A 26,600-nucleotide genomic window follows, 5' to 3' on the forward strand; every position below is an offset into this window, starting at 1 on the left:
CCCCCCCAGACCCCGCCTCCTTCGGCCCCGGCCCTTTCCGTAGGGCCAGAAGAGAGCTCGGGGTAGGGGCAGTTGACGGGGGGAGGGGAGGGGTGGAGACTCGGCTCTATCTCCGCCTCTCATCCTCCCCGGGCGGTGGGCGCGGGAGCTGAGTGGGAGCTGAGTGGACCGCAGCAACTGAAACAAAACAAATGCACCAGGCCAGTTCGGGAGGGAAGAGTTTTCCTGGCCCCTTCCTCCAGTTTGTACTGGGCTGTGTGGATTCGTTCGAATATTCAGACGGGTTTGGACACCTCGTAACAATTCGTAACGTGACTTCGAACCTTGATGGGCAGCGTGAGATGTTGGGTTACAGTCCCTCTGGGGGTCCAGGGTTAGGAAACTTCAGCTCTGTTAGAAAGTTTGAGGAGGCAAGTTTTCCATAAAAATCATTTTTTTTTTTTAGTTTTAAGCATCATTGAAAAAAACATTTTTCGGTGGGAAATTTGTAAAACACTGCGCACTTCCTGGCTGCCTTACCCAGAATGACTTAGACGTACACTTGACTTGTATACAGGGGTCTTTATGGAAATTAGTCACTGCACTGCGCTCTGGTGCGATGTTCTCCAAGAAGGGCTGGTGCCTGCCTGCACCGACTCTGAGGCTAAGATCTCTGACTTTGCTGACCGACCGTTGTTTTTTTAATTTGTTGTGCCACGCCCTTGAGGTCAAGCTGTCACTTCTTACCTCTCCAAAGCACAATTGCTAAAACCCACTTCCCATCCCCCCAGGAAGAGCTGGCCACAAAACCCTGAGACCTGGTGGAATTAAGCTGCAGAGCCCACATTCAATCCATCAGCAATCCTTGTTGTTTCTGCTCTAAGGAATCTGATTTATTCACTGATGTGTCCCCTGACCCTTCCGTTGTGCCTGGCACATAGTAGGTGCCCAGTGAAAATTTGCTGAATGGAAGCTTGCTTTGCCCACAAGTGTAAGTTCTGCCTCATACCCAGCTGCAGAGACTGGGGGCCCAGAGGAAGGTACAATCGCCTGCCTGCCTGTGGGAAATGGGTGGAGAGGGGGGCAGATCCTTGAAGGACACAGGCTGCTGTGCCCTGGACATCTGGACTGAGGGAGGGGGCCTGCTTTTGGGGACTGAGTGCTCTCCCACACCTGGTTCCTCCTCCTCGAATTCTGAACTTTCTTGACATTTTAAGTTTTGCTCTCTTCCTATGATCTGGTTTCAACTCTCCTGCCCCATATTTCAGCCTTGTGCCTCAGTGTAACTGTGATTCTGTTTCTCACATGTCTTTGTTTTGTCTTCCTGACATTCCCAGCTCCCCCTGAGATCCATTTGAGGCAGTCTTCTCCATCGCTTGACCCCACCCGCCCGCTCCAGGGGCCCTCAGGGACACCACACTCCTGAGCCAAGCAGGGACCTTTCCAGTCCCTTCTAATTTTCTCCTCCGCTGTGAACCTGGAGGGACGAAGTGTCTCAGGAGGATGTACAAAGCAAGAGTGAACAGGTAAGCCTCTGCAATGAAAGACCGTGAAATTTGGGACGTATTTTAAAAATTGCTGCACAGCCTTTTAAGAACTCCTGAGTCAAATGAAGGTCCCGAGGGACTCTGGGATGGTGCACTGGTAATGCAGAGGCCCCGGTGAAAGTGTGGCTGAAAATCACCCGCGTGTGCATAAATCAACAGAAAACATGTTAGTCTGAATTTTAAAAGATTTACATGACCTAGCTTATATGCTTTGGGTATCACTCCATTTTTAGCTATCAGAGAACATCCATGAAATGCTTATGGTGTTTGGCATACTGTGTCTGCCCCAGAAGTGGGTAAACTGGTCTCTTTATCTTCTTAACTATTTCTTCACTTTTTTTTTTCACACGCACATACACTGAGCATTCACTTTGCGTCAGCCTCTGTGCTGGACCCAAGGCTACAAAGTTGACTAAGATATGGTCTCTATGGAGAATTTTTTAAACTACTTTTCTGTAAGCAGGAGGTTGAAGAGCCTATTCTCTAGGCTCAGTGATGTTAGTGCTTGGAAAGATGCAGCGACAGGGGATCGTATTCTGCAAGATAAATGTGCACGCTAGGGCGAGGCATTTCAGGTCACGGGGGCACTTGGTCCACTAGCTGCCATTCCCAGCAACCCTGATCACCCAAGGACAGGTGTCCACCAGCCTCATGGCTGCTCTTAAATCTCTGGGATTCAGCCATATTTCAGAATACTGTTTAGTCGCTGCGCAGTAAGTCAGTGGAGTGAATCTTGGGTTTGTTTTTTCAAGTAGGGAGTTAGCTGTAGATTGGAAGATAGAGCGTGGTTTCTCCCTTCACTTAACCTGTGGTTAAGACTAGTCTCCTAACCACACACTCTTTACAAATAGGGATTGGTGTTGACAATACCTTTATGTAGCAAGTGTGGGCCCAATAATCCTAGCCATGTCACCTTGAGAAATAAATAAATGTCCACCGTTGGGTCTCCCAGTGCAGTCTAGTGACATGCAGCCCTTCGCTATCCAGATCCGACCCTGTGAGCGTTCCAGTTTCCATCCTTTCCCTGCGCCTGGGAGAGTGTTACCGCAATGCACCATGGAGCCATGCTAAGTTAATAATAATAATAGTAATATTACAGTGAAGCTAGTAATACTAAAACACCCTGTTCTCAGCAACTGAATGCTGTCAGGAACAGAAAATAAACCTGTGGCTGACACATTTTTAAAGTGAGAATCCTAAGCTGAGAAGTCACAGGATAATGAGTTGCGGTCAGCTGGGAGACGAGGGCACGGTGGGACTGAAATGCCTCTGTACCGACTGGAAATGGCTGTTGCTCTGAGCCCCTTGGGCCCCTCTCCTCCCTGTCCTGGCTACCTTGCCTCTTCCCTGGGACCCCATCCCCAAGATTAACAACCGAAGATGCCCTGAGGCAGCAGCAGGGGCCTTCAGCCGGTATGTCTTCTGACTGGTGGATTTTTATGCTATAACAGGTATTAAATAGTGTAGCAGTGCTGTGCATATGAACAAATACTCACACTGTGCCCATCAGCAAGGCTCAGCTGCAGAAACAAAAGACCCTAGACTCTTGGTCTTTGATGACAATAAAGATGCGCTGTCACTCACACTACCTGAGTAGTGTGGAGGGTCTGCCTGGCTCTGCCCCACGTCTTCTCCATGCTGGGACCGGGCCGATGGAGCAGCGTGACTCCAGAGTCACCCAGAGAGACAGAGAGAGAGGTGGCTGAGTATTGGCCAGGAAGGTGCTACCCCTAAGTGGCAGGTATCACCTCTGCACATGTTTCATCGTCCAGGGCAAGTCTCTTGTCCACTGCTGTCTTTACAGAGCAGGCACACCTGAGGGAGAAGAGTGCTGCCACCTGCCGCGCCCGGCACGCGTGAGGCTCCCCTTGGTGATTTAGCATCTTCACGCTCTCTTGGCCTGACTCCTGCCCACGTGTCCACTTGGCTGTCCCCTCACTTCCACTGCCATCTACTCTAATTCCCGGGCCAGCCCCATGTCAGCTCACTTCACTTTCAAATGTGATCACATTCAACCTGCCCCATGTCAACACTCAGGCTTACACCGTCTTTGCTGGCTCTTCCTTGCGCCCACTGTGGCACTAGACCACCGGATTCTTTACATCACAGTTTGCTTCTTAAATTATATTTTATTGATTATGCTATTATAGTTGTTCTGATTTCTCCCCATTTGCACCCCTACACCTAGCAGCCCCCACTCCCTCAGGCAATCCCCACACCATTGTTCATGTCCATGGGTTATGCGTGTAAGTTCTTTGGCTCCCGAATGCCCTGTACTGTACTTTACATCCCCATGGCTAGTCTGTAACTACCTGTTTGTACTTCTTAATCCCTTCACCTCTTTACCAATTCTCCCTCCACCTCCCTCCCATTTGGCAATCATCAAAATGCTCTCTGGATCCATGATTTTGTCTCTGTTCTTGTTTGCTTTTTTGTTTTTTAGATTCATTCATTGATAGATATGTACTTTTTGCCATTTTATCATTCATAGTTTTGGTCTCCTTTTTTAAAAATAAGTCCCTTTAATATTTCATGTAATAATGGTTTGGTGATGATGAACTCCTTTAGTTTTTTTTTTGTTGTTGTTGTCTGGGAGGCTCTTTATCTGCCCTTTGATTCTAAATATTAACTTTGCTGGATAGAGCAGTCTTGGCTGTAGGTCCCTGCTTTTCCTGACTTTGAATATTTCTTGCTAATCCCTTCTAGCCTGCAAAGTTTCTTTTGAGAAATTAGCTGATAGTTTTATGGGAATTCCTCTGTAAGTGACTAAGTGCTTTTCTCTTGCTTCTATTACGATTCTCTCTTTATCTTTTAACTTTTGGCATTTTAATTATGATGTATCTTAGAGAGGGCCTCTTTGCATGCATCATAATTGGGACTCTCTGTGCTTCCTGAACTAACATGTCTATTTCCTTCAGCAAATTAGGGCCTTTTTTTCACTATTTTTTCAAATAGGTTTCCAACTTCTTGCTCTTTCTCGCACCCCTGTGATGTGAATGTTGGAACACTTAAAGTTGTCCCAGAGGCTGCTTATACTACCCTCATTTGGAGGGAGTTCTTTTTTTTCTTATTGTTCCAATTGGTTGTTTTCTGCTTCCTTATGTTCCAAATCATTGATGTGATTCTCAGCTTCATTCACTCTACTGTTATTTCCCTGTAAATTGTTCTTTATTTCAATTAGTGTATCTTTCATTTATGTCTGGGTCTTTTTTATGCTGCTGAGGTCCTTATTATGTTCCTGGAGCATCCTTATAACCAGTGTTTTGAACTCTGTGTCTGATAGATTGCTTATCTCCATTTCATTTAGCTCTTTTTCTGGAGTTTTGGTCTGTTCTTTCATTTGGGCCATGTGTATTTGTCTCCTCATTTTGGCAGCCTCCCTGTGTTTGTTTCTATGTATTAGGTAGAGCTGCTTTGACTCTGTGTCTTGGTAGTGTGGCTTAATGTAGTAGGTGTCCTGCGGGATCCAGTGGCACAGCCTCCCCTATTACCCACGCTGGGTGCTCTAGGTGCATCCTTGGTATGAGTACACCCTCCCCTTGTAGTGGAGCCTTGGTTGCTGTTGGCAGATCAATGAGAGGGATTTACCCAGGCCAGTCAGCTGTAAGGACTGGCTGTGACCACTGACCACCAACTTCTACCCTTCATGGAGAATCAGCTGTGTAGGGGCAAGGTGGGGATGCTCCAACATGGTCTGTAGCTGTCCACTGGGTATGCCAGCCTTGGGGATTTCCAGGTGGTACGGGGCCAAGGTCAGCCCCCACCTGTGTTTTTCCTGGGGCCACCCTGCCTGAGTTTATAAAGCAATCTGAGATGGCTGCTACTTGTGCTAGGCTTGGAGATTCCCAGGTGAAGCCAAGCTGTGAATCCAGGCTGGTTGCTGCTAGTGCCAGGCCTGGGGCTCACTGAGGTCCCCTTGCTTATTTGATAGGATTTAGGAAGTTGTGAATCCTGCCCCAAGATCAGCCATTCATATGGAAAAGTCTCTCTTAACAACTTAGGTGGGACTGCAAGTTGGGTGGTATAGACTCTCGGGGGACCTCTTGGGTGAGGCAAACAGTGTGGGCCAGATTGATAGAGTCTCAGATAAGGCACCCGCCTGCCAGCTCTGTGGCTCTGTTGGGGGGAGGGTTCAGAAAAGGGACAATGGCCTCTGCCCATCGTTGTCTGGAGGAAGCTGTCCCCCAGCTCTCACCTTGATGCCAGACACTTCAGTTCTTCCCAGCCGCTCCCCCAGTGCTGGAGCTCAGGGGGAGTGAGTCTGAGCGAGCACATGTGTGGGTTCTTTAAGAGGAGCTGCTTGGGACTCTGGAAGTGTCCTCCACTGACCTAATCTCCACTAGTTTTTGCAGCCAGTGGTTGTGGGGACGTATCGTCCTGGCACTGGAACCCTGGGCTGGGCGTCCTGGTTGGGGCTGGGACTCCTTGATCCTGAAATTTCCCTCCTGATTATTCACCACACGTGGATGTGGGTCCAGCCCACCCCATGTCTCTGCCCCTCCTACCAGTCTGGATGGAGGCGGTTTTTTTGATTCCGTAGTTGTTAGACTTTCATTCAACTCGATTTCCGACGGTTCTGAGCGATGGTTGTTCTATAATTTAGTTGTAGTTTTGACGTGGTTGTGCGAGGAGGCGAGCCCTGTACTCCTGTGCTGCCATGGGACCAGGCGTCCGGGAACAACTTCTGAGCGTGTAACACAGAGGTGTGTGTGTTTCAACTACGATATATTAAACTGGGGATCCATTTCTTAAACAATGAAGCTGAAGTTTTAGCTTTCAAAAAAAGATAGAAGTTCCAAATATTTTTTAGTATATTCTGTTATGAGCTGAATTACGGCCCTCCCGGACTTTAGATGTGGGAATTTTAACCACCAGTACCTCAGAATGGGACATTTTGTAGTTTGAAATAGGATCTTTAAAAAGGCATTAAGTTAGCCTTGACTGGTGTGGCTCAGCAGGTTGGGCATCGTCCCACAAATTGGAAGGCGGCTGGTGCGGCTCCTGGCCGGGGCCCATGCCTGGGGTGCAGGCCAGGTCCTCGGTTGGGGGTGTAGGAGAGGCAACCAATCGATATTTCTCTCTTGCTTTCTCCCTCCCTTTCCTGCTCTCTAAAAATAAATAAAGGAAGTCTTTGTAAAAAGGTGTTAAGTTAAGCCCTGGCTAGTGTGGCTCAGTGTATTGAGGGCCGGCCTGTGAACTGAAGGGTCACTGGCTGGATCCCCAGTCAGGGCAGATGCCTGGGTTGTGGGCCAGGCCAGGCCCCCAGTAGGGGGCATGCGAGAGGCAGCCACACACTGATGTTTCCTTCCCTTCCCCTCGCTCTAGAAATAAATAAATAAAGTATTTTTTTAAAGGTGTTAAGTTAAAATAAGATCATCAGGGCAGGTCCTGACCCAAATGGCTGTGTCCTTGTGAGAAAAGGAGATTCGGACACAGATGAAGGGGAGACATTCACGGAAGAACCAACCCTGCCAATACCACGATCTTTAGGCCTCAGAATTATGAGAAAATGAGTTTCTGTTATTTAAGTCTCCAGTCTATTGTATTCATTAGAACAGCCTTCGGAAAATAGTATTTATTCTAGTTTACCCTCATTTCTAGAACACTTTCCCCCAAACATTCCTGAGTGGATTTATTCAGTATCCTATGTTACCGAATAGTAATATTAGTACTATTTATTAAGAATCCTCTCAGGCCAGGGACCCTGAGATCACTGGCCATGCCTGACCTAGTAGATGCACCTTCAACACTCGTAAGTGAATCGAATGAACTCTGAACCAGGAGCGACGCCTTGGGACCCGCACCAGGAATCAGCCTCCGAGAGGCTGAGCGGTTTGCTCAGGGCCACTCCGGACTGTCTCAGCCCAGAACTTGCCCTCTTAACTCACTGTTCCCTTTTGTCATTCTGAGCCCTCCCGCCCCAGCCCACCATCCCCTCCCACCCACTCCTGCTCCTCACCTGACGGAAGTCACTGTCTCAGGCTGTGGTCCTCTGGCCAGAGAAGAGCGAGGTTTCAGAACCAGGGAGCCAAAGGGGAGGGGCGACCAAAGCGAACCTCACGTACAGGTGAGGAGGAAGCCCGGTTCCAGGAGCGTTCAGAGAGCTTGAGGGACCCAGGGCCACGTAGCGTCAGCCTGCCACCTGAATCACACCTTCTCCATTAGAGGTCACACTAGTTCACCCTCAAGAGGGAGTCTGAGACCTTCAGAAGAGGCCATTAAGGGAATGAGGAAACCAGTTCACGGAGTGGGAAAAGCACATCGGCAGTATAAACACCTGACACAGCACTTGTGTCCCGAATGTCTAAAAACTTCTACAAATCACTATCAGAAAGACAGAGAACCCAGCAGAAAAGTAGGCAAAAGACTTGAACAAGCCCAGCATCAGAGTAGGTTTCCAAATGACCAAGAAACATATAAAATGAGGCTCAGATTACTTAGCTACACAAAACACCGGGGAAATGAAATTAAAGCCATGATGTGACACCCCATAGAGCCACTTGGGTGGAAAGAATCAGAAAGGCAGACAATGTCAAGGGCTGGTGAGGGGTGTGAGAACGACCTCTTAGGGAAAGTGTGGGCAGCATCTACAGACATTATACACACATCTGACCTATGACACGGCTGTCCTGTGCAGGCACATCGCCGACAGAAACACGTATGATACTCACCCAAGAGACTACAGGAGAATGTTCGCGGCCACGCTATTCATTATAGCTAAAAATGATGAATCACACCAATGCCCATCAATAGTACAACAGATCAATTTTTTCTGATGGTCATACAATAAAATCTAATCCTCCAGTGAGAACCTTGGAAGGCTGTTCCGTTTGGGAAATGGTACCAAGCTGCGCTCGTGATTTGCATCATGTTTTGTATGTGTGCTGAACTTCAGTGACATTTAGCCCCCAAAGTCCCTGCCAGTCCCATTCTAAAGGTGACTGCTGAGTTGGCAGCTGTCACTTGAGATGTGGTCAGCCGTTCACACCGGAGGTTACTGTGGAACCCTGCAAGCGTGGAAACATTTGAGTGTTTGGAGCCTCTACCATCTATGGGGGGGTTTCCTCGGTGGGGGTGGAACATTTCAGGAGTAACGTCGGCAGCAGCGGCCTGATCTTTCCTCTCACGAGAAATGTGAGCTGTCGCTATGTGAGAGCTCCTGCGTGTGGTTTTGGGGGGGCTTTGTTCTCGGGGTCCTTGGTGATGTGGGGCAGCCACAGAGGCACTCAGGGCCAGCCTCATGCCCAACAGGAAGGAAAGAGATACGTCAGTTGTTCTAACACAAAGAAAAGTCGACTTCCTTCTCTTCAGAACAGACTGTCCTGGTCTCTCCCCCGTGAAGCTGATTCAAAGGTAGGCTGAGCATCCAGGCGTAGCCGTTCGGGCAGGTTGTTTGGGGGGTGGGGTGGGTGGAGATCACATTTATGGTAACTTTTCTTAGACTGCTGACATTAAAAGGGGGGAAACAGAAACAGTGGTAAATTAGACAAAGGATAACATGCTTTTATTGAATAGCATACATTTAAAATTCAGGGTAATAATGATTTAGATGAAATGGAGGAGGTACTTGAGAGTTAGTTAAAAAAACAAACAGACCAAAACAAAACAAAAATACTATCCAAAAGCTATATGGTATGAATTTCTTTAAGGAGGTGACATAGAATGTTCGATTTCTTCTTTGGTTTGTAAGTTTTTGTATGAATAGTTTATTCTGTTCTGCTCTGAATCTATTGCATAAATTCAGTCGGTTTTGATCACCCATAATCTTCCATTTGGAGAAGAAACAAATGTAGTTTTAAAATGGAAAATTAAATTAGCCGGTGTCTAATTTAAATTTCTTTCAGTTAAGCTTCCTTAACGCTCAAACAAATTTCTTGGCAAGAGGAGAGATGGAGAGATTACAAGAGGAAGAAGCCTATCAGCTATTATGGGTCTGTTAAGTTAGCATTGGTGTGGAAAACATTATCCAGTCAAGGTAGTGTGAGATTCTAGCTTTTTACCTTCTCTGCCTAAACAACGCATGAAGCTTTGGCATTCAACAGACCCAGGTTAGAATGTGGCTTCAGGTAAATTACCTGATCTCTCCAAGCCTTTCTTTTCTCATCTGTGAGAGGGGTGCACTTCCTCCGTGACGTGTGTTGAAATGAGGATCGAGGCAATGCACGCGGAGCACTCATCACACGGTCTGGCCCAGAGTAAGCACCAAATAAACCATAGCCACTGGCACTAAAAAAGTGGCACCATCAGCAGCAGCACCTATAGCAATCTATTCTCATTTCTTTAGCCTCGCATAAGAAGATGTCAAGTTTAAGCCCTGTATATCATGGACTTCTCCAACAGTGTTTTATTTCTGTGATGGTGTTTAATTCTAAAAATAGAGTTTTGGCTTTTTTTGGTTTGGTTTGGTTTGGTGGCAGGATAGCTCCCTGACGGGAAAGGGTAAGTGTTGATGGGACCCCAGTGAATCCGCGGGGAGTTCGCAGGATGAAATGCCTGTTCTCGTTCTGCTGTCTTGGGCAGTGTCACGCTTTCCAGCTCTGACCCTCGTGCATGCAGCTTCATAGCTGATGGGCAGAGTCTGAGGGACCTGACGCTGATAAGAGCTTGTGCAGAATCGTCCCAGGAAGCGAATCCGAAGTAGGTACCAGGTCTTGGCTGGGCCGTGTGGGTGAGGGTGCGAGGCCCGAGCTCCCTGGCTTTCAGAACGCACTCCTCCCGTGGACTAACGAGGGAGGAAGGGAACTCACAAGCGCATACCTCCATCTGGGCTCAGACTTCGAGATGGGCGTGCGTGAGTGTCGTCTCACCTCCGCCAAAGTGTACCCGTCAAGCCCGTGAGTCTGAGCCCACCTGGCCGAAACTTCAGGCGCAGAAAGCTGGTCTTCACGCATCTCCTGCCTTCGGCATTTGCGGCAGCACATTAATGCTGCTGGAGCCGCTGGACTTCCCCCTGTGTGCGAGGCTGTGTTCTGAACGGCAGCTGCTCAAGGAAACAGCTGTGGTGAGGCCCACAGCGGCGGGGGCGGCTGCCCCGAGGGGATGGGCCCTGGGAGCCGTTGCAAGGCTGTGGCTTCCCGGCTTTGAGGACAGTCTGTAGCTTCCCATGCAGCCCGGGCTGCGATGATGGGCCTGTTCACACACAGGCAGCTGCAGCCACCTGCCACCTTCCCACCCATCACAGTGCCACTTCCCTCCATCACGGGAGGGGAAGCTGTCTTTCCTTTGGTCTCCTTTGATCCGAGGTGACAGATCCCTGGGAGAAACAGAGGGAGACGACAGCCTGTCCCTTCTTCACCCTCCCTCTGCACTTGTGGCACTCCCCCCGTGTGGGGTCTAAAAGCCACGGGCATGCCTCACTCTTAGGTTGAGGGAGGAAAGCAAGCGGTTTCAAAATGCAGCAGGTGACGAGGTATCTGGGTCCCTGGGCAAAGTGGTCCCGCCCGTTCCTCCCCTGGGGCGCCCTCCCAGATCCCCGGCCACTTCGGCTGGCTGCTCTGGAGAGAAGGCAGCCTTCCCCTGAGCACCCACCCTCTCCGTGGAGCAGTGGGGGTTTTCTGCCCTCTCTACTGCGTTGTCATTTCTTTTCTGGCTGGAAGGCGAACTTCCTGAATGCAGAGACTGGGTCTTGTTTTGGATGCTCAGAACCTGCCATGGGCTTGGCCCTGAGCAGGCCCAGGCAGTTGGGGTCGTTGAACTGACACACTGAACACCAGAATCACGCAGTGTTTGTGCGGAGGCCCGAGTTCCCCTGGGCCCAGTGTGTCTGCGTGAGACGACATGGGAAAGTGTGGAGGGACGTTCATGCTGGGTTTAGAAGGGTACCCCCCACCCTGCTGCTCGCATCCTTATCAGTCCCAGACACACCCTTGGCTTCCTGCCTGCAGCCTTCCCGAAGGGAAAGACTGAGTGAGAGCAGACTACAGGATCCCGGGCAAATAATGCCCTGTTTTATTACATAAAAATCCTTTATGACAAATTCATAAGCATGTGATTCTGTAACGTAACAATGTTACACTCAAGCACACGATATGACATTTTAGGCAAAATGTTCGAACTGCTCTCCATCTTGTGGGAGACGTTCGTGTCCCCTGCCGACCACGCTCAGTGGCGTTCCTTCTGCCGGACCCTGTGCTTCCAAGTCCCGCTTGCTGTGTTCTGGCCATTGCTCTAGCCGTCCCTAGATGTTCTGGAACCGGTGTTTGATCCCAGACTGACTCCCGAGACACGGAGACACATGGAGATGGGAGGGTTTGGTGTGGAGCACATCTCTAAGTGGCTGTGGAGGCCTTGTCCTTTGGAGTGGTGCTGTGGTATAGGTTTCACTTATGCTTTAATCGCTAACTGAACTCGGACTCCTGGGTGGAATGGTCTAATGCAAAGGGTGTCACCGTTATGAAATCACAAAACCGCGGTAGAAAAGGAGGTGGGGGCTGCCCTCCACACTATGGGGGCACAGCCAGAGCCTGACCCCTGTGCTTGGGTCACCGCGCGGGAGACAGTGGCAGACGAATGGATCCGGACGGCTGTATCATTCGGCTGTATCATTCGGCTGTATCAGAGACTGTGGGTTTCTGCGCAAGATCATGAAAATGCTTCCAGGAACCCTCCTGCGATGCCTCCACCTTTCCTGTGCCGTCAGATTTCTGCAGGCGGAAGCGTCGTACGTGGGGGCTCGCCCACCTGACAATCCTTCCTCCTCCTGCTTGAATCGCGCTTCCTGCTTTGGCAAGCTACCCCGCGTGTCACCGTGGTCACCGGGTTTCTCAACCCGAGCCAAACCTTCAGCGCCTACTTGCTGGGTGGCGAGGGATCCCTAAGACCCAAGGTCGTCGCTTGAATGCAAGACCGAATGAAGTGAGGGCCACAAGAGAGAAACGTGCAAAGTAGAAAGAGTTACAGTGAAGGAGCAAGGAATTCTGATGGGAAGTGAAGAGAAAGTTCCTGAATTAGATAACAATCTGGGCCCTGAAAGATAACAGTCATAATGGTGATCTATGACTAACAATAATGACCTATTTTACATTTCAACACTTAACATTCATGGACCGCTTATTGTTTAATTGAGGTGTAAGTGACATGCAGCATCCTGTTAGTTTCAGATGTGCAACACAGTGATACGGTCCTGTGTGTTGCAAAATGACCGTGACAGTGAGTCTAGTTAACTTTCATCAGTTACAGGATTTTTTCTCTTGTGAGAACTTTTAAGACCTGCTCTCGTTGCAACCTTCAAATACACAATACAGTGTTGTTGATTACAGCTGTCAGCCTGAACATTACATCCCCATGACCTATTTATATTATTACCACAAATTTATATTTTGACCCCCTTCACCCATTTTGACCATTCCCAGCCTCGGTCAGCCTTCAGCCAGTTCTCTGTGTTACCCACAGCTCGTCACACACTCACCACTCTGACTGAAGTGCTCTGTGCACAGTTAACCCTCACAACAGCTGTGAGAAGTGGGTGTGCAATTCTCTCCTTTGTAGCGAAGGAAGTCGTTCAAGGGCTGAAGCCAGAGGCCAGTGTCTCCGTCGTCAACACGGGTAGAGTGGGACTGCACAGCCCAACAGCTGGGCTCTGAGCCCTGGTCCCTGACTACCCTCTCTGCCTCCCAGCAAACAGGGTATCGGGACAGACAGGAGGAGGAACAGGAGCAGACACGAGGAAAAAGGAGAAGTGCACGATGTGTTCTCAGAATGGTCCCCAGTACATGCGACACAGGAGCGTTGGATGCTTGGTGGGAGCTGAGGGTGGAGGAGTTGGAAGAGACAGGTCAGGGAGGGCCAGCGGTGCCATGGTCACACCTCAGGGCTTGTTTCTGGGCTCTGGAGAACCTGGGCCCCTGTACGGAGGAAGGATGACGTGTGCCTGCCTCCCTGTTGTTAAGTTTACCATCCCTCACCCTAGAGACAGACGTCCCGGTCTCCTTCCTGTTCCTCGGACCCGGTCTGCTCCTCCCAGGCTCAGCAGAAGTCACATTTGCCACACAGGTTTTCCATCCTGTCTGTCCTGAGTCGAGTGTCCCTGGGTCTCCCTGTCCATCGATCCCGTCACTCCTGCTGCCCTGGTTGCCTACGGCCATCCCAGGGCCAGCTACTGGGCACAGCTGGCTCTGTACCCTGCTGGCTGACCCATTGCCGCTTTGAGAGCACCTGGAATGCTGTCTGCCCTCCTCGCTGTCATCCTGCTCAGTGCGACACACAGCACAGGAGCCGTGCCCGCTCACGTTGAGCAGGTTCGTAGAATTCCTGCATTGCTGTTGTCGCCAACTCCAAAGCATCACGAAAATCAAAAGCACCCAAAAGAGAAGGCCATTTGTTTTATCCAGGTTTTGAAGACTGTAAAAACAATTCAGCGTGGTTTCTAATGTCCAGCTGGCATAGGTGACCAGAAATAGAACCTGCTGGTCACCCTACCCCTCTGATGCCCGGAGGCGGACGGAATGCTCTCTCGCTGTCCTGGTGTTCACCGCAGGTCTACCTGCTTCCTCACCAACTCCATCTGCAACCCTAGAAACCCTCATGAACTGAGAAGTTCACTCAACAACAACACGACTTTAAAAACTTACACAAAGGAAATGATGGCCATGGATCAGGGGGCACCTCATCTTGGACAAATAGACTGTGAGAGAAGAATGGGTTTAGGGACTCGGCTCTGAGCAGTGTGGAAGGTGGATCACAGAGGAGAATGTCCGAGTCAGCAGTCTGTCGGACCAGGTGCGAGAATTGCTCCGGGCTCTGTGTTGCAGGATTGAAAGATGCAGCTGGAATTATTGACAAAATTTCTACTGAAAGAGGAATTCTGAGCCCTTAGTTATAACCTGGAAACCAGACCAGGGGTTCCGTAAAGGACCACACTCACAGGGAAGATGAGTGTCAAACACAACCTAAAACAACAGCAGCCATCCCTCCATCTGACAGTCTCACTCCCCTATGAACCCGGCAGCCTGTTGAAGAACGAACAAGGAAGATGTATAGTTTAATTTGCGTGTGACCTCAGAAATGACTGGATCCTCTCATCTAGTGGCTCATAAATTATGAGACCCAAGGTTTTCTCTTTATAGGAAAAGTTGGTAGGTCACCTTTCGCTGGAAGGGTAGATTATATGTAGGATATGATATAACCTATCTACGCCGATAACGATGAGAATGTCGTCACTGCGGTAAAGGGGGAGTAAAAGGACGGTGCATTACACGACTCTAACGGGACTCGTCTGTGTAACTTGCATTGGAAGACGGTGAAGTCACCAGCTGTTTACACACAGAGAGCACTGTGTCCTCGGTCTACGTGTTTCTCACCTCGAGCGTGTTGCTCCTGTTCTCTTTCAGTTTGTCAGAACTGTAGACACCGCTTTGATGTTTTGTTTCGTTTTGGTTACTAGGCAGGTCAGCTAACACTCAAGTACAGTGGCTTTTCACTCCGGCTGCTGGTGTTTCTCTGACTTTATTTTAATGTGTCTTCTATGCGCTTTTATTGTAAGCCGCATCGTATTCTTGTTAAAAGGGGTGTTGGGTGTACACTACCAGTCACTAACCCTAAGCCCCTGAGTAGCGCCTGGCACTCAAAAGGTGCTTAACAGTTATTGAATGAATGGATGGATGGATGGATGGATCCGGAAATGAACTGCATGTCACTTGTCCGTGAGTAGCAGTGAGTGGCCACTAAGGGAAGGACGTGTTCCCATTGGTCCGTGAAAAGGGCACTGAGTCCCACAGGCATGGATTTGGCAGAGCAGGAGTCACGTTTTCTGAGGGTAGTTGAATCCTGAGCTTCCAAACTGGGTAAGATGCGGCCACCTGAATGAGTGAACACGTGAGTGCTCCGGGATTCCCCAGTGAGTGCTTGGTCGTCCCGTCCAGCCCTCTGCGGTGTCAGTCCTGCCCAGCTCAGGCGCGAAGCCCAGGGTGGGACTGCAGAGCACAAAAGCCCTGTGAACAGAAGCCTGGTGCACAAATCACCTGTGTTGAACCCAATGCAAAAATCTTCTTTTAAAATACTTGAGAATCAGCCCTGGCTGGTGTGGCTCAGAGGATTAGGTGCCAGCCTGTGAACTCAAAGGTCACCAGTTCAGTTCCCAGTCAGGGATCATGCCTGGGTTGCAGGCCAGGTCCCCAGTAGGGGGCGTGTGAGAGAGAGACAACCACACATGGATGTTTCTCCCCCACTCTTTCTCCCTCCCTTCCACTCTCTCTAAAAATAAATAAATAAATTCTTTTAGAAAACGAAATAAAATACTTGAGAATCAGACAAACTGGGTAACAAACCGGGTAATTCCTGGCCCATTAGCATTGTTCCTAGAGTAGACATGAGAAGAAAGCAAGGAGAATTGAGGGCAAGTTTAGAAGAACTAGATTCCACGTTGGTGGCATGATGGCTGATGGGTACCTTGCCACTCTGCACCCGATTGCATGCTCTTTCAAGTCACCTTCCTCTTCCCAGGGACTCAGAAACTCAGGGAACCAAGATCTGCTAGTGCCATCTGTCCATCCAGAAACTGGGGACCGAGGAGGGGTGAGGCTTTGCCCCTGGTGGCCCCGTGAGTTACCAGCCCCGCTGAGGTGGAGCCCAAAGTCTTCCTCACTTTGTCATTTTCCCAGTGCCTAGACAGGAAGCCTTTTGAGAGCAGAACTTTCGGAAGCCCAGAGGCAGAGAGCAGCCCTACTCCAAGCTCAGGGTCTTCCTGCTCCTCAGGCAACCTCCGCCCTTGGGGGAGTGATGGATTTTAACTTTCTCTTACAACAGAGACACCGACAACCCGAGGGGTCCTTACCTTAGCCTCTAAGTCCATGAACCTGGATGGGAAAAAATGACCTCTTTATTGACCTCTAAAATTTAGCGTTTCCTTCCATTACTAAAGGCACCAAACCACGGTGAACTAGCAGGACTTGTGACTGTTGCCGACAGAAATCAGAAATTTCCACGCCCCATGGGATGTGACAGGTATCTCAAAAGGCCGTTTGTGGTCCTCACTGCTTTGAGATTACAGCAGTCGTGAGATGACTGCTGGCTCTCATTTCAGGCATCGACGGACACATACATGACTATACTGTGCTTTTAAAAATATTCTAGTATAATTGATTCTCTTCGTAACTCACTGTGTCTTGTTTTATGCATTTAAATACACAAAGTTTTCCATCTTTCTATACAAAGATTAGAAAAGTGAGGTTAAGAATCACTGCTCAAAGAGAGCGGTCCCTTCAGACATCGTTAACTTCTCACTCACCGATTTGCTATGGGCCATAAATCAACACAGTGGGGTTTGTTTTGAAGCTCAACAGAGGGAGTTGAGCTTCTCAAGCAATAAAAGGAAGTGTTAGGACTAAGGAATTCATGTCGATTTGATAACAAAGCGGCAGTCTAGAAAGTATATCGCTTCCTTCGGCTGCAGTCTCTGCATTTCATTATTCTGCATCTGTCCGGTGTTTTCTCCATCCACAGCCACCTCCTCGGTTGAAGGAGAACAGATTGAAGGCGATGGCCACCCGACATCACTGATTGGGGAAAAAAGTAGGAAAAATGTGGGCAAAGCTTTGGACTAGCACTAAATGGAAAGGAGGCCCCACGCACAGGCAGCCTGATGTCCCTTCAGGCCTCCCTAACCGGTCACATTTTGGGGGGTTTGAAGTTAATTGTGAAGATTACAGTAGCTAGCAGTTGAGGCTTGTTCTGCTAACGTGTTTTAGGTAGGAGGACGCACATGAAACGCAGGCCTTTATGTGTCTAACCACTGGAGGCACAGACTCAGGACTAAGGAAATTCCAGTTTGGGAACTGAGGCTTTTAGACACATGGGAAGACCAATGCAATAAAATTTAAAATCCTATTGTGTCACCGTGGTAGAAAATGCGAACCTCTGTCCGTGGAGAACATTCTGTCTTTTCCAAAGTAGCGTTGCAGCGACTCTCAGACCAGGAAAACAGACGCTGTTCTTGGTGTCTTTTCTGCAGGCTCCGAGCTGGCTGGGCTGCCCGTTGTCACCTGGGGCCCTAACGATGTCTGAAGGGGAAGGTTGTCTTCTGTGAGTCGCTGATGCTGTCCCCGCTGCCTTTCCTCCATCCCCTCAGGTCGGAGGTCACTTCTGCTCCACGGCGATGATCTGGGTGGACCCGTGCATCACATAGAGCAATCTTGGGCACGACCTCAGAAGAAAATACACCTCTGTTTCAGGCCGATGTCAGAGGCTGCGGCAGGACCTGGTGAAACTGCCCCCCAGGTGGCCTGAGGCTCTCGGAGCCTCCAACAGTGGGACGGACGGCCTTTTGGGGCTTCCTCTTTTGAGTAGTGTGACACAGTTTGAAAAGGGAGAAAAGAGCTGCAGGCCACACAGTTGCCAATGAAATAGGAGCAGAGTGCGTACTCCAAGGTCTTCTGCAGGACGGGCGCTTGCTCTGGGAGTGAAACATCGCCTTGGGTCTCAGAAGCGAGAGGGAAATGGCCCAGGAAGTCAGCCTGAGCTCCTTCCAGGAATCAGAGTGGGAGGTGATTCTCCCAGTCCTGTACCGGGACCGGGCAGTTCAAAGCATGGAGGAGGAGAGGACACGGTATGCTGCCCTTCGGGTGCGGGGTCCTGTGGGCTTCCGGCTCTCTCTGCTAGGACCCTGCTTCTAGGAACTTCAGCTTGTTCTGTGGCTCCTCGCTTATTACCCAGCCTCTGCCCTGCTAAGGGTCCCACTGACGGGCGGTGGGTGGAGATTACCTCCACCGTCTAGCTCTGCTTCCCAGATGGGAAGGGACGTGGGAGGCTGCTTCCGGTCTTCGCTTAAAATGGGGTCTTTTTTGTGATGAATTTGCCCACTTTGTATGAGTGACTCTGGGGATGCTGCCAGGCTCCCAGCACACACTTCTAGGGCAAGCCCTCCAGTTCAGGGTTTCCTACATTGTCTTTGGTGATTCCCGAAGGCACAAAGAAAAGCTAAAGAGCAGCTTAGAAACAGCAAATCTGCTGGAATCCATTTCTCCTTCTCTCTCTCTCTCTCTCTTTTTTTCACTTGCTTTGGCTTCTTTGGCTTCCAGGTTGGCCGTGAGGAAAGGGGAGAATAAGATAGGAACCTGCTGGGCCTGTTCCTGCTGCATTGTCCATAGGGAGTGGCTTTGCTCATCCGTCTCCAAGCCACACAGTCCGTGGGGCATTTGTTAATATTTAACAAAGCAGGGCTGGGCTGTACCCAAGCACTGTCCGTTGTCAGCTGTCGTCCATCTCGAAACAGACTCAGGAGATTAAACAGCTGTCATGGCTTTGTTTGTCCGTGTTCACGGAGGATGTGAAGTCTAGAAGAAAAGCAATGGAGCAGGCTTTCGGTGTTGGTTTGTTTTCAAGGGCAAAGCTCTTTCAGAGTCTTCCAAGGAAAACGCGCCCATAAAATAAACCCTCGGACAACCAAATGCTTGAGGAATGGGAAATGTCCTGGTCAGCTGGATCTATCCTCACCTTTCATCCCCAGACTCTCTAAATGTGCTTACACTCTCTTCCCTGGGGAAAAGGAGCACCCTCACCACGGGGGTGGGGTGGGGGGGTGGGGGTTCTTTGGTGATTAAAGACCTTTCAGTGACTTAGAAGCCTCATTTTGGATGTCAACAAAGAACTCGGAAGCTGTGGTAAGGACATTTTGGTCCTGAGGGTACGGATTCTGGAGCCAATCCTGAAAGTCCAATGTAAGCTTGCTTCTTGGAATTGGCTTCTCTTTTCTAAAAGTAGATAACGGAGATATTTCAGTGTTCCAGTTAATGGCGAATCTTGGGGGCCCCTTTGCTCTGGAGCTATTATCTGGAGCAAGGGGGCTGGAGCACCCATAAAAAAACAGCAGAGCAAAGTACCAGGGAAGTAATTTTATTAGTAACTAAAGGCAGTAGCAGGCACGTATGCTGTGTGTGTGTACATCTTTCCACGCCTTGCATATTAGAATGAATGTCACTTTCTGTGTTTTTTTCCCTCTCTTCTTTCATTGTTCTTGCTTCCCATTATAGTGCCCTTTGGGTACGAAGGGAAGAACCTAGAACAAGCTAACTCCTCTGGGCCAGGCCTCTTGTTTATGCTTTGCCTTTTAATCCTCACGGCAACCCCAGGGGCAAGGTGTCCTCTGTTCCAGAGTTGAGAAAACCTCCGAGCCTCTTGTTCTGCCAAGGTGGAGCCTGGGGTTGGTGGGGGAAGGGGTTGGATGCCAAAGCCCCTTCTCTCTTACCCTTGAGGAACTGCTGGGGCCCAGCGGTGGAGGAGGGTGTCTGGTGTCTTTCCCTCCACTCAGTCAGCTCTCATTGGACTCTCTGGGCCACAGGAAACTGAAGACACACCTGCAGCAACTCCGGTGGAAAGGTGCGAAGAGCTCAGGCCAGGAGTACAGAGGGAAGTCGTGCGCCCGCTGCCGGCGCGCGCTGGGGCTGCTGCTGAACCGGGGGGCCGTGTGCCAGGGCTGCAGCCACCGCGTGTGCTCCCAGTGCCGCGTGTTCCCGAGCAGGACCCGCGTCTGGAGGTGCACCCTGTGCTATGAGGGCAGGTGAGGACGGCGGGACACCTCGTAGGTTCAGGACACCTCTAATCCAGCCGGTACCTGTTTACACGGGGCCTGCCACTGAGTTACCTCTGGAGCCTTGGAAGTCGCTGTAATTCAAAAATCAATTTTATTATATAAAAAAGGTTTTTTGCTTTTAAAAAATTTACCACAGTTGGTTTGCAAGGGTTCACGGGGAGCTGGGATTCATTTGGGCTTTCGAGTAGGTGCCTTAGTTTTCTTAGACTTTACATATCTCCTCCGGGAAAAGGGGGTGCCTGGCAGCAGGGGACACTAGGGTGACCCTGTGCGGCTTTACTAAGGCCTTTGGAAGGAGGTCAGCGAGCCTTTATTGGACTCTCAAATAAAGCACTGGGTATGCTTCTTGTCAGTGATAGACTGAACCTACATTTATTTTAGTCTTTTGGCATTGTGAGGTTTTAAAAAAAATTAACATGGAGTTGTTTCTATTTAAATATTTTATTTCTTCTTAGAGAGAGGGGAAGGAAGGGAGAAAAAGTAAGAGAAACATCAATTTGTGGTTGCCTCTTGTGCGCCACCTACTGGGGACTTGGCCTGAAACCCAAGGCATGTGCCCTGACTGGGAATTGAACCCATGATGCTTTCTTTGGTTGGTAGCCCAGCACTCAATCCACTGAGCCACACTAGCCAGGGCAGAATTGGTATTTTGAACTACCCATTTTGAAAATGGAAAATGAACTACCCACATTGGGCTTGGGCTCCTCCTGTTCAAAACAAGTACAGGTTGGTCCTCAGTTCTTGAACACCCAAATGTAGTGTTTCTGGTTGCTGGGGACAGAGCCCCCCAGGCCTTCCTGTGAGGGACCCAGGGGACAGGAGTGGCAGTCACCTGCTGTGTGTCTCCAAGTGCAGTCACAGCCTTGAGCTCTGGAAATGCATCTCAGCATCTCCTCAGAGGCGGAGCGCCAGGGCCAAGGCCAGCAGAGGCCTCACAGGGTGTGCATCTGGGCTGGGTTTCCTCTCCCCCTCACTAGGGAGGATTATGGTGATTGCACACCCGGACACTAATCTCCTAAAATTTCCACTCCCTTCGCACGGCCTGAAGTGAGGTCGTCCAGCTAGATTTCCTGTGTCCTGAGGTGCACACCTCTTGTTTCTCCAGCAGCCTGCAGAGGTGCACCGATTCCCATCAGAGCCCCCTCCACGCATCTCAGGGTTCTTTGGTTTGTGGAAGCTGCTGCCCTCAGGCTTCACCCAGCTTGAGAGGAAAAAGCAAAGAGTTGCTGAGACGAGCCCTGGCCACCCATGTGCTCGTGCAGGTCTGGGCTCTTGAGAGGGGAGGTGACCATTCCAAATAATCTCTCCGAAGATCTTAAGATTGCCCTGGCCCATGTGGCTCGGTTAGTTGAAGCATTGTCCTATAAGCTGAAAGGTCACAGGTTCGATTCCCGGTCAGGGCACTTACCTGGTTTGCTGGTTCCGTCCCCAACTGGGCACGTGTGAGAAGTAACTGCTCGACGTTTCTCTTTCTCTGTCTCCTTCCCTTCCTGTCTCTCTGAAAATCAATAATCATGTCATCAGGATAAACAAAAACCAGACCTTAAGATCTTCCTCCAGTTTAATCAACCACATGTATTTGAAGTCTAGTGATAAACATTGCTTGGTAAGACACTAAATTCTTCAGCATTTTTTTTCTCCTAATAATTCAACTATAAGCAAAAAAATCAAAACAGGAGGACGGGGCCCAGCCAGTCTCCGAGGACGCTGATGAACTCTCTGCCCAAGAGGTGTTGCACCCTGGGTATTGAAACTTTACTCCCCAAGCACACCCAGTGTGGCTTCTGTAACCCCAGCTTCCTCATTTTGAACTAAGGATGTTTTTCGAAATACCTAGGACAATTGCCTAACCCTGTGGGTGCCCGCACGGGACACAGTATGGGAGAGCTAAATCATGGCTGACAGCCCAGCCCCCCCACCCCCGACCCCTCCTCTTTGCTTGCTTTCTTTGAAGCCCTCCGACCTCGCCCCGGTCGGTCCACTCTGGGCTGTATCCTATTTTAGGGTGAAGCTGTAGAGCATTTGATACGCGCAGCTGCACTGGGGCCTGGGGAAGGGTTTTGAGCACAACCCTTTTCCTCCAGCCGCTTTTCCCTCAGCCTGAGACTTGTCCCCTGGGAATGAGCTGAACTTGGTGAGGACAGAACAAGGGAAACAGGGTCCTAAAGCCAGGAAAGGGGGGCTCTAGGGTAGCAATTTTAAAAAAGAAATCAAATCAAATCCAACTGCCAGGTTGCTGCAGACAGTGTAAGGCTTATGCGGGCCTTGTGTGGTGTGTCGGGAGTCAGCTGCGTGTTCTGCCTCCAGGGCGGGTTTTTCAAGGTGGCTTCAAAGAACATCCACGGTTGGGGCATTCCTGGAAGAGGGTCAGGGTTAGAGATGGGGTTGGACACTGTCAGGGAGAGGAAGTGACGTGGGAATGAGTGGTGACCACTCACCGCATGCAAGGTGTCAGGCTAAGCATTTCTTTGTCCTGAATGTCTTATTTAGATCTTCAGATACTCTTGTAGGGCAGCCACTACTGTGGCCCTCATTTTACGGATGAGGCTATGGAGACTTGGAGACACCAGACAGTTAGCCCACGGCCACGAACTCAGTACGACTAGAACCTGGGCTCCCGGAGTCCCGTCCCCTCCTGCCCTGAGCCCCCCTCCTGTCTGCTGGGAGACTCCCCCATGAATGCAGATTCCCCAAAGCCACTCAGAAGGGTCTGGATCTGGGACATGTGTGTCTTGCCAGAAGAAACCACACAGAAACTGGCTGTTGGGCAGGGCAGACTCAGAAGGGGTAAATTAGGTACCCAGACACGTGGACGTCCTTGTTGCGAACCCAGGCACGAGGTGATGAGGCTGGTGGCAGTACAGATGGCCAATGTGACAGACAGTTCAACAAAGGGGTGGTAGAACTTAGTTATGGGGGATGCGAGAGAGGGACCGGTCAAAAATGGTTGTTTTTTATGCTTAACCTGCTCATAGAGCATCAGCAAAACTAAAAGAAACAGCGAGAGTGAAGGAGAGGCATCAGAGAGAACAGAAAACCAAGACAGTGGAAAGGACTTAGAAGAAGAAAGCTGGTTAGAAACAGCTTGCAGTACCGGGGGCTGCATGGTGTCCTTGGTGGGATTGTTGGACCAGGGTGATTCGGGAGAAGAAAGGCAGAAGAGAGACTCAGGAACATCACCTTATGCTTGCTTCTTGGTTGACTTTCCCCATTGGAATTTGTTGATAATTTCTTCAGTGAAATGGCCCAAATTAACAACTATGTTGATACGTCAAGGAGGACCCAAAGCTTTGTATTTGCTTGTTTATTTTAGCGTAATTTAAAACAAAGTTTGAACTCAAAGACTCAGGTTTACATGGATCTTTTCCCTTCAAAATCATACACTCTGCAGTAACATCAAATTCCATATGGATTCCTGAGGAATTACGGTTGCTCGGGACTTTTTCCTTCAAAAAGCGACTTTTCTCTTACTTTGTAATTGGCTTTGCCCATGAGCAATCCTTTATTTCTCAGCTGCAGATATTCATGAGTATGCTTCCTCTGTTTTATCAGGAACATTTTACTGCTCGTGAAATAATTGGAACAGAGGTTTTACACTTAGTGTCTCAAATTATGGCAGGTGGTGTGGTTGATTTCCCGGCAATGTCGCGGACTGCTCACATCCTTTCTGCTGTGCTAGTGCCGATGAAGGAAAACTTGGGTTGTTCGGTTCCAAATTGATGCTGACCTTGGGTTATTGCCACATTCTTAGTTCTCAGGTTGGAATTTGAATTATTGCTGCTGGGCAATACATAATAATATTTTTTAAAAAAGAAATGAGTAAAACTGCTTCTTAAAAGGAAAGCAATAAGTCTGCCTAATTCTGCTATGTACCTTGCTACTCATATGAACAGCACTTTTATAACTTAAGGTAATGAAGTCCACAGACAAGAAGCAGCTGTTCGTTCTTCCTTTTAAAATTGTAAAAACTCGTGAACAGCAGAACTGTTATTACCGTTTAAGCAAATTTGCTGAGTTATCAGGCCCTACAAGCTAAGGTTGGTAGGTCTGTTACCTGTATGCTTGGGAAAAGGGCAGGAGGTGCCTTACACATGACTTTAAGTGGGTGAGGCATCTGAGTTGATGTTGAGTTCTATTTAGGAAATGCGTAGTTGAATCTTGTAATAAATGCCAACTGGCCCTAAGAGCTAGTAACTTACAAAAGCTACTGCCATCTGAAAAAAAAAAAAACAGCATGAAGACATCGATGTTGGTTTGGTCAGCATAGATTTCAAACCATGCTTCAAAACCATGAGCCGAGGTTCCACACAGCATCATTCACCACGGGCACAAAGTGTAAGCAGTCCAGCGTCTCTCAGCAGATGAATGGGCAAACAAAACAGGGGGTGTAAACAGTGCAGAATACCGTTCAGCCATAGCAAAGAATGAAATCCTGACACGTGCTAAAACATGGGCGAGCCTTGCGAGCATCCTGCTAAGTGAAGTAATCCATCCACGGAAGGACAAAGACTGTCTTACGCCGTTTACCTGAGGTACCCAGAGTAGGCAAATTCAGAGGCAGAAAAGTTTTATACATAATTTTATTTTTTGTCAATCACTTAAAAATATCTATATTCTTTGACATGACTTTTTCTTCTAGATCTCCTCCAAAAATATTTACTTTTGTCACCTATATTGTTTTGTAATTATATTTACAACAATTATTAAACTGACCCTCTGTTTTAACTGATCCAAAGGCCTATTGCCAACCTTCTGAGACAAGGATTTCCCGGTTTGCAGCTTCTGTGTCTTGACCCGAGGACTTGCCCCCAGAGGAGAATGTGGGAGGCGTGTGTTCCAGGCTTGCGTGTTTGCAGATGCCTCCAGGAGTCTTTCCCCACGAGCGATGATGACTTCAGTGGGTGGTAGATCTGGAGTCCCAACCTTCTAACCTCCAAATTTAGCGATACACTCTTGTTGTCTTTTGGAAGTTAATGTAACAGAGACCTCTGAGGCTAGTTTCATTTTTTTTCTTCATCATCTGGTTTTTACGTACTAGAAATAGATTTTTCCCCTACATCCTTATAACTAAAAACAGTTTCTAGGACCTGTTTGGGTATGAGTCTCTCCACATTGATTTTTGTGAAATAAAGACAATTCCTTTGAGCTGACTGTCCTTTGGGTTTGCTTGTTTACTTTTTTTAATTGTGGTAAATATGCATGACATAAAATTTGCCATCTTAATCATTTTTAAGTGTACAGCGCAGCGGCCTTAAGCACATTCCCATTATTGCTCAGCCACCACTAACATCTGTCTCCAGAACTTTTTTACCTTTCCAGAGAGACACTTGGTCCCCACTAAATGCCCCGTCCCTCCCTCCTCCCCAGCCCCTGGCAGCCACCCACCTACTCTTGACTCTATGAATTCTCACTACTCAAGGGACCTCATAGAATCTTGTAGTATTTGTCTTTTTGTGATGGCTTATTTCACTCATCATAAGGTCCTTAATGTTCGTCCATGCTGTAGCATGTGTTGGAATTTTCTTCTTTTCTAAGGTTGAGTAACATTCATTTGTATATATAGACCGTGTTTTTTCATCTGTTCACCTGTCGATGGACACTTGGGTTGCTTCTGCCTTTCGGCTGCTGTGAGTAAGGGTGGCACAAACATAATGTCAGTCTTCGGTGTGTACCCCTGGCGAGGGATTGCTAGATCGCACGCCGTTTGTGTGTCTGATGCTCTGAGACACTGCTACTCTCTGCCACAGCAGCTGCACCGGTGTGGAGAGACATTCCTGCCAGCACGCAAGGGCGCCAGCTTCTCCACATCCTCACCCACACTTGCTATTGTCTGTTTTTTTGTTTTGTTTTGTTTTAGTCCTCACTAGTGAGTGTGAGGTGGGGGCTGGCTTGTTTCTTGGCTGAGTACCGTTTTCTCCAGTCAGGTCTGATTGTTCACATTACTCCTTGCCCTGGCTTCTTTGGGCACAACTTTTCATACCTAGGTTGGCCTCGTTCTCTGTCCTCCATTTGTATTGTCTTCTCCTTCGTTATTCAGTTCTTGTTCTTCTGGGGAGGTGTTTCTGCTCGGCCAGCCACATCGACCTCGGTCCTGCCCTTCCCATTGCTGACACAGTTGGCTCTACTCTGAGTTGTGGGTTTCCCACAACTTCCTTTGTTCCAGTGTGTTGTTCTTTGCTGCAGCCTTGTTTCTCCTGATGTCTTTCCGTGTCCTTTTCCTAGAGGTAGAGGCGGGTCTTAGATGTTTTTGAAGACTAACCACTCTCTGGAACTTTCCCTGGTGCACTGAGTAAGCGCTTCCTGGGCTTCAGGGCTGTTTCTTCTGCCCGTGGCATCGTGTCCGAGGCTCTTGGCTGATGCCTCAGATGTCCGGGTTGAGGTCTCGCCAACAGAGAATGGCTGCTCCTTGTCTTTCACCCCCATCATGACTGCTTTGATGTTGGGGACCCCTTTTTAGGTCTGCAGAGATGACAGGGGACATGCAGCCTGTCACTGGATTTTCTCTGTGAGTCCAGAGACTCGGTGAGTCAAGCTCTGTCCAGCTGCAGAAT

At 49.1% G+C, this 26,600-nt stretch overlaps 1 protein-coding gene across 6 annotated transcripts in view; it reads left to right on the plus strand.

Moving 5' to 3' along the window:
• Window positions 1-440: 440 nt before the first annotated feature.
• The window catches only part of SYTL3 (synaptotagmin like 3), a 94,239-nt gene continuing 68,079 nt past the window's right edge, over window positions 441-26,600 (plus strand). For 3 of the 6 annotated variants that reach the window (XM_037056861.1, XM_037056650.1, XM_037056927.1), the window contains exons 1-3: window positions 8,794-8,879; window positions 17,473-18,066; window positions 19,798-20,016. In XM_037056861.1, the coding sequence (XP_036912756.1) occupies window positions 17,957-18,066; window positions 19,798-20,016 (329 nt within the window). In that variant the 5' untranslated portion in view covers window positions 8,794-8,879; window positions 17,473-17,956. Of the gene's footprint in view, window positions 1,506-8,793; window positions 8,880-10,886; window positions 10,928-17,472; window positions 18,067-19,797; window positions 20,017-26,600 lie in introns of those variants that run through there. The other 3 variants (XM_037056721.1, XM_037056788.1, XM_037056994.1) reach the window with 3 other exon arrangements.

Source organism: Sturnira hondurensis, unplaced genomic scaffold (assembly GCF_014824575.4).
Source record: "Sturnira hondurensis isolate 20B ecotype Veracruz unplaced genomic scaffold, ASM1482457v3 Scaffold0000167, whole genome shotgun sequence".
Classification (NCBI taxonomy): domain Eukaryota; kingdom Metazoa; phylum Chordata; class Mammalia; order Chiroptera; family Phyllostomidae; genus Sturnira; species Sturnira hondurensis.